Source organism: Amaranthus tricolor, chromosome 13 (genome assembly GCF_026212465.1).
Source record: "Amaranthus tricolor cultivar Red isolate AtriRed21 chromosome 13, ASM2621246v1, whole genome shotgun sequence".
In the NCBI taxonomy this organism is placed as follows: domain Eukaryota; kingdom Viridiplantae; phylum Streptophyta; class Magnoliopsida; order Caryophyllales; family Amaranthaceae; genus Amaranthus; species Amaranthus tricolor.
The window spans coordinates 4839915-4847240 of NC_080059.1; the positions used below are offsets into that span (position 1 = coordinate 4839915).

The 7326-nt window shown below is 30.3% G+C and overlaps 2 protein-coding genes across 2 annotated transcripts; both read right to left on the reverse strand.

Annotated features, from left to right (window-relative positions):
* Nucleotides 1–708: 708 nt before the first annotated feature.
* On the reverse strand, nt 709–3085 carry LOC130798243 (eukaryotic translation initiation factor 5A-1). The gene is made up of 5 exons (XM_057661155.1): nt 2762–3085; nt 1650–1772; nt 1506–1562; nt 1123–1197; nt 709–1018 (listed from the first exon to the last, which is right to left on the reverse strand). The coding sequence occupies exons 1-5, from the start codon at nt 2882–2884 to the stop codon at nt 917–919; spliced, it is 480 nt and encodes a 159-aa protein (XP_057517138.1). The 5' UTR covers nt 2885–3085; the 3' UTR covers nt 709–916.
* Nucleotides 3086–4606: 1521 nt separating this feature from the next.
* On the reverse strand, nt 4607–7095 carry LOC130797955 (uncharacterized protein At5g01610-like). The gene is made up of 2 exons (XM_057660760.1): nt 6883–7095; nt 4607–5187 (listed from the first exon to the last, which is right to left on the reverse strand). Exons 1-2 carry the CDS (start codon nt 6967–6969, stop codon nt 4753–4755), a joined length of 522 nt encoding a protein of 173 aa, XP_057516743.1. The 5' UTR covers nt 6970–7095; the 3' UTR covers nt 4607–4752.
* Nucleotides 7096–7326: the final 231 nt, after the last annotated feature.

Consider the following 7326-nt stretch of genomic DNA (forward strand, 5'->3'; position numbering starts at 1 on the left):
TCCAAAAATAAAAATAAAGAAATTTATTAAGATGAAATAAAATAAAAAATACAACAAATGAAAATTACTAGAAGTATAAAATTAAGAGGAATGTGTGAATAAAATAAAAAATAAATTAAATATTTAAATGTAATCAACAATTTTGGAGTAGCTAACTATCCCTACTCAATGTAAATGTACTTAAGTACCCCTTCAACATTTCTATTTCGGTCTCTTAACTTCCTATGCAACATATTTATATTTTAGGTAATAGTTTCATTACTTTCTTAAATTTTTATCCATAAATTTTTTCTCATTTAATCTCAACTCCATATAATTTTTTAATGATTTAATCTTAACTACATAATTTTAATTATTCATATAATTTCTTAATGATGTGTTTTGTACCATTATACTCTAGACACGCTCTTCTTTATGGTAAAAATTATCGCCCTCTTCCCTATTCAAACCCTGATCATAGTTTTCTATGGGAGGAATACATCTGAGTATGATGATAATGAGGGTGATAATTATAGCACCCTACTCCCTTTCCCTTTCCCTTTCCCTTTCATCCCTTCTCCGAGTAATAACTAATAAGCAACAAGAATGAAACAGGTTCAGATTTCTAATCCATTTATAAATGTCAAGCAATAGGAATGAAACAGGTTCAGATTTGTAGACAAATCATATGCAATGATGAGTAATAAGTAATAAGCAACACAACATAAGTGAGTTAAAAAGAGCAACACAAAATTCCCAATTGTAATTAATAAAAAGAGCAACACTGTAAATCTCATGAGAAAACATTAAACTTTCAAACAACTTAAAACCACCAACAAAAACCATACCCACCATTCAATAATGTGGACTTGGGCATGATACAACAATATCAGAGGTGTTCTTAGGCCCATCATTTTGAAATAAATACTCTATATTTCTAAGCTTTGCCAATATCCTTAACACCACAGATCTGCTCCTCTCCCATGGCACACATCACACTCAAAATCAAGTCCTTTCCTTCCGAAAAACCGTCCTTGATCTGATCATCAAGATAATCACCATATTAGGGCATATAACAAGCAAAATAAGTGCAAATTACATGTATATAAATGTGAAAAGCTGAAGCCTGAGAGCAAGACCAACCAGCTTCATCAGGTTTTCGTCGGTTGGAAGCCTCAGGTCATCCTTGGTGCCACCGCTTTCAGTCAGCAAACTCACCTGCAATCACAAGTAAAGCTGATTGACACACTTATTGGAAATAACCATAAAGCTGAGAGCAAGAAAATCAACTGTCGTTATAGATGATAATATAGAGGTAGAGGTGTTCATTCGGGTTGATTTTGGGTTAGGTGTTTCGATTCAATTTAAAATTGGGGTTTGTTTTCATATTGTTCTTTACATAATTGTAAATCATTTTTAAGCCGGGTCATATCAGGTTTACTTATAAGGTCAGGTCATCGGGTCTATTTTGAACACCTCTTGGAGAAAGTACAAGTAATGTAACATTAGTAAGCTGTATATCTTACAAATCCATCCTCGGAAATGTCTATCAGCTGGTAGTCAGTACGAGAAACATGAGGGACCTGCAGATATAAAACATTCGTCAGCCTCAGACTAAAAAAACTATCTTCAGTTATAGACCGAAAGATGTATCAAAACAGCTTTCATACATCACAATTGTGAGAAGATGGGACAATATCTTCCAGCTTCTTTCCATTGAAGATGTCGATCGCAACAAAGTGACATTTAGCATGTCCATGCTTTCCGGTCTTGGAAGTTGAAACCTCAACAACCTGTAGAAAAAATTACTCAGTGAGACCTTTCAAAGATATGTTTTCAGCCTCGCAAAAACCAAAAAGAAATCGGGTACTTGACAGAAATCGGTGAAACTGAAAGTAACTGTATTAATCAGTGTATTCATCATCATCATCATCCTCCCTCGCTCATAGAGGCTATGATCAGGGTTGGGAGGGTTATAAGACAACAAACCATACCCTTATAAATGGAGATGAGGAGGCTGCGGTAAGCGAGAATTTACATCCTTATTCCCATTGCACAAAATCAAGACCAGCAAACTCTACATATAAGTCCTTTATCATGGAAGGATCTAAAACAGAGATTTCAAATTCTTGTGTTCATATATACACGCAGTTTTTACGATACAATAATAAACATAAACTATTCAGATGGCTTAAATCCATAGTCATAAGCTTTCTTAAAGTAGTTATGTCATTCCTCTTCAGTTCATGTGTTTGACCAAAGATCAATAAAGTTCTGACACAAAATTGTCTCACTTAGCAACTAAAAAAGAAACGATGAATTGAAAAAGTAAATCACCACCACTCAAGATATTAACTTTTTAAAAAATTATGAATGAATTGGCAATAAATATATAATAACTGATAAAAAAAATTCCTTTAATCTACAAACCATAAATATTTTAAATCTAAAACAAAACAAACCTCATGTTCTTAAAAAATACCCAAATCCAAAACCCTAAATCAAAAAGAAAAAAATTGATTCAAGGTTTTACACCATCTAGAAAGTCAAACAAAAACCCAGATGTGTAATTATACTGCATACCAATTACCAACAATAAAAAGTGAGAAGATTTAACAATTAACGAATCCCACCAAAACAGATCTCACTCCGATCTGGATAAACTCCAACAATAAGGAAATAAAACACAGAACAAATTATCATCAAAAGAAATTAAAACCCAAAAAAAGTAGAAAAAGTGGAAATAAAAAAAGGAAAATCGAAAGGAAGGAAGCAATTAAACCTTGCAAGGACGACCCTTGATGACGATGTGGCCGTTCTTACGGATGGTACCAGCCTGCTGAGGGTAGGTCTTAGAGGCACCGGCATCAGCCTTAGACTCAAAATGGTGTTCCTCATCCGACATGTTGTTGAAGGTTTTAGGGTTTTCTCTGTATTGAGATTTAGAGGTTTTGGTGGAAATTGTTGATTACTAGGGATGAGCTTAAGGAGGCTTGTGGCGACTCCTTTATTTTGGGCCTTTTATAGTCTTTATATTTTTACACCTACACGGGTGCTCCAATTCCGTAGTGTACTTTTTTTTCAGAACTGTTGTAATACAAAAGAGGTGAAAATTTAGAAAAATAAATTAAAATATTTTATTTATCTTTTTAAATTTGTAAAACACGAGTAGAAAAGTTTATATGTTTGAGTTTTTTTTTTTTAATAATATCTGATTTATTAATAAATAGTCATACAACATCTATGTTAAAGATAAAAATTAGCAAGTACACAATATCTTTAACCAAATATAATTCAAAATTGACAAAACTACGATCGTTGTGTATGAGATCTGATAATTCTAAATTTCCTTTTCTACATAGCTGTTTGATACAGTTTTTTACGAGGGGGTCTTCCAATTTGTTGTAGTCTTGAGATAGAATTGAATTTGATGTAGTTGATGATAATTTGAATTATGTGTTGATGAAATAAAATATTTCTTGTACTTCAAAGGCGTACATAAAAATTAAAGAAATATAAGTCATGATCAAAATTAAAAAGGTGTAAATTTAATGGAATGAACTAAAAAAATTACTTTTTTTAGGAGAGATAGAATAATTCATTTGATTAATATGTAACTTAAATTTTTTAAAATCCATCATACGAGAATAAAAATAATTTATTTTTAGTCACAATTTACACTTTTTCTCTAATTTACATTAACCACACAAAATCTAAACACAAAATCTATAGTTGTAGCAATTTAAAAAAAATTGTGCTTTTTTATACTTGCTACAATCTCTTACATATGAAATATTACATGCTAGGTTAATTGTTTGTAGAATAATAAAAAATCAAAGCATGTAAATGATATTAAGAAATAGATGACATATGTGTGAAAATTATACAGATGATAGGCATCATTTCCACTATAAAAACACATATTTTAATATGAGATAATCTCACGGTAAACCAATCTCTATTATATTGACCAAATATATACTTACGATTTTTAAGTGATTACTTATAACCTTAGCCATCACACAAAGAAGATCTCTTCAAATCTCATAGAGCAAATAACTTGGATGAGCTCACATGAGTGAGCAACTAAGCTACAATGTAATGCACACTCTAGAGAAAGGACATATAAGTTATTTTAACGAATAAAGTGACTTGCATCATCATTTTGAGAAAAAGACACCCACCCTTTGTTTTTAATGTCCAAGATTAATTCTAACATAAAATAGACACGACAATAAAGCTTGAATTTAATATCTTAGCCAAAGAAAAAAGTGAAGAATAATTGTTTGCCTTATGTTTAATTGTTTAACTCAACTGCTATTTTCACTCCGATCTTCATCATTGAGAGGTGCCTTATGTTTGATTATTGAAGTGAATTGCATTTTTTCACTTCTACTTGTATTTAATGAAGTACTTGCTCGCAAAGGGCTCAGACTATAAACAAATCTTAATTACTTATTTAAGATAAAAGTCATAGTACATCCACAAAGTTATGAGTTGACTTACAAAAGGATTAATTCCCTTTTTATCTTCCTTACCTATAAGAGATTTTCCGGCCTTATTCTCATGCAAAAACAATCCAATAAGATTTTGTATAATATTATTAAAATTCAAGAATTAAATTTCATTCATATTTTGTACAATAACTCTCTAACATTAAAAAATAAAACATGTAACATTAAAAATAATTAATTCACAAAAAATTACAACAAATTAAATTAAAAATTTTCCTATGAGGAAATAAACTGAATACGATGATATGATGAAATTAAATCAAAATTCGTCAACTTTAACAGCATCACGAAGAATTTGATAAGCATGTTTAGGTCTACATTTCTTAACACCAGCTATGAACCAAACCTTATCAGACGTATAGCTTTCAACATTGATGCTTGTGACTTTAACCCACACCAACACTTTGGTTTTCATACCTTCAATATGTGCAAGCTTTCCTTTGGATAATGTGGCCTTAACACGATTAGCATACCTTACAATGCTCGAGTCCTTAAAACATACTTCACATGGAGATGACATATAAACAATCAACTTTGATCTCGGCTCGTCGAATTCGTAGCATGTAATGTTTTGTGGGAAGAGGCCGGCCGGAAGATTGAAGTCTCGGAGAAGATCCGGTAAAGGTTTTTGTGTCTTGCCCTTTAACTTGTTGTATACCCACTTTGCTTTGCCTTCTATTGTGCTTGAAATTGACTAAACATCATGGATGATGATCAGTGGCGAATGCATAAAAAAATAATGCTAATTTAAGTAAAAGAATCTACTGGGTTTTGATCCTTGATCATATAGGTAAAAGGTGATATACTAACTAATTGAATTTAAGTGATGTCAATTGACTTCAATGACATCACGCTAGATTCACCAATGATCAACAAAGTATTAGCTATTAAGTCATTCTCATGAACAAGAAAGTGCATATGATGTGAATTTTTAAAATTAATGCCAGTATTTTGAAGATTTATAAGATGTTTGAGTTTCAACTTAATTTATTTAGATTTAGATTCATCCCCAAACTTTATTAAATTTAGTAAACTAGCTAGTACATAAACTTAATCTTTAGGATCTAAAAAACTTACTCAAAACAAGTTCAACATCTAAATTTTATTCTTATTATTCTTACTTTATTATGTGAATTCGTAGATTTAAGTTTATTAAGAAAATGTGATGAGAATAATAAAATTTTTATTTCAAAAAAAACGTAATTACTTTTAACTTTCAAGATTCATAAATTAAATATAATTTGATGAACCGAGAATTCAAACCCAAGTTCAATTACTTTCAATATAGTATTTAACTCGAATTCAACCTTAATCCACATTTAGTTATCATAAACAAATTAAAAATAATACGTTTTTGATTATGTTTTAAAACACAAAATATATTTAACTAAATTCTGGACGCATAAATTCCTAATCATTTCTAATTGAGAGAATGAGAAGTTTAATAAGTGCATAGGTGGTATTCACCCCACCACGTAAATCATGCTTTCCTTGCACGCAAGGTCTTGTCTCTTATCCGCTCTTTGGACGGCTGTAGTCTCTCTACAAAATTCCATTCTGGAAAAGTTTATATATAAATCAAGCTTTGTCACACCACCCAGTAACAAATGAAATTCCAAGCTTTATCTTTGGAATTGAGCTTATGTCGATTTTGAATCATGTATTTCATGTCGATTTAAAATTGAATTTATTTGTATTGATTTTTTATAGAATTAAGTTGTTAAATGGGTCAAATTAGATTCAGTTATAAGATTGATTAAATATTAGTTTATTATGTCTATTTTGAACACCTCTGAACCTCTACATATATCAAAGATATACTCCTTCCATCCCAAAGAAGTAGTCCAAATACAAGTACGGTGAAAATAAAAAAAATAATTAAAAATAATAAAAGACATATTTTGCAAGACAATGAGATAAATGTTTGAATGTAATTAAAAGGAGAGGAATATGGCTAAAAATAGAACGATACCATTTAAAAGTGAAATTGAGCTTATTCTTTGGGACGAAGGGATTATATTTTCAATTTGAGGTAGGTAAGAGAAATCTTAAGGGAAGGGGAAAGAAAAATTCTTTTTGTTGAAAATCTAACCACTGTCAAAACGGCGAAAGGAAATCTTCAATCACTAGACTAACTCATTAATTGAAACATTAAAATTATTAGAGTCGTACAAAGTTGACCCCATTAACTGAAATCAAATATGACCTAGTGCAACTCAAAATAATCCATATACAAAATACAAAATAAATTGTTAAGAAATAATATTCAATTTGCAAAATATTATAGTACGTAGTAGATCTAACCTTTAGCTTAGTTGGACAATTAAAAAGAAAAAAACATGTAAATAACAAATAATGGTAGACATGAAAAAAAGTAATTAATACATACAGAAAGCTCATCAGTAATGGTGGATAGTTCTTGCTTGGCCTTCTTAGATATCAAAATACTCCCAACTTTGGTAATTGCTTTCTCCATTTTCTTACAATTTTTCTTTGTTGTGATAATTAAATAAATACACTTTCTTATATATATTATCAAGAATAATTATAGATGGGAAGTGATTAGTAGTATTCATGAAGATTCATATATTCTTCTCTGTCTAATTATAATTATGATTGTTAGCCAATTAAGTGGGTTCTATCATGGCGTTAAGCTGGAATTTCAAGCAAAAATGATGCAACAAATTGACACTAAAACTAGATACTCCTAATTGACAGCTATATACTACCCCTATAATTGAAAAGGCAGGCTTTAATTATAAGTTTAAACTTCTGATTAAGTTAATTTATTGACATATATTAGAAATTAATGTGAAAATTGATATAAGCTCAC

What these genes read in the sequence shown, in the direction of transcription:
- LOC130797955 (XM_057660760.1), bottom strand. Translation starts at nt 6,969, where the DNA reads ATGGAGAAAGCAATTACCAAAGTTGGGAGTATTTTGATATCTAAGAAG. An exon ending in CCATTACTGATGAGCTTTCT is followed by an intron (nt 5,188 to 6,882) that starts GTATGTATTAAT and finishes CATGATGTTTAG; the next exon opens with TCAATTTCAAGCACAATAGA.
- LOC130798243 (XM_057661155.1), bottom strand. Translation starts at nt 2,884, where the DNA reads ATGTCGGATGAGGAACACCATTTTGAGTCTAAGGCTGATGCCGGTGCC. An exon ending in ACATTTCCGAGGATGGATTT is followed by an intron (nt 1,198 to 1,505) that starts GTAAGATATACA and finishes TTGTGATTGCAG; the next exon opens with GTGAGTTTGCTGACTGAAAG. An exon ending in ACGAAAACCTGATGAAGCTG is followed by an intron (nt 1,019 to 1,122) that starts GTTGGTCTTGCT and finishes CTTGATGATCAG; the next exon opens with ATCAAGGACGGTTTTTCGGA.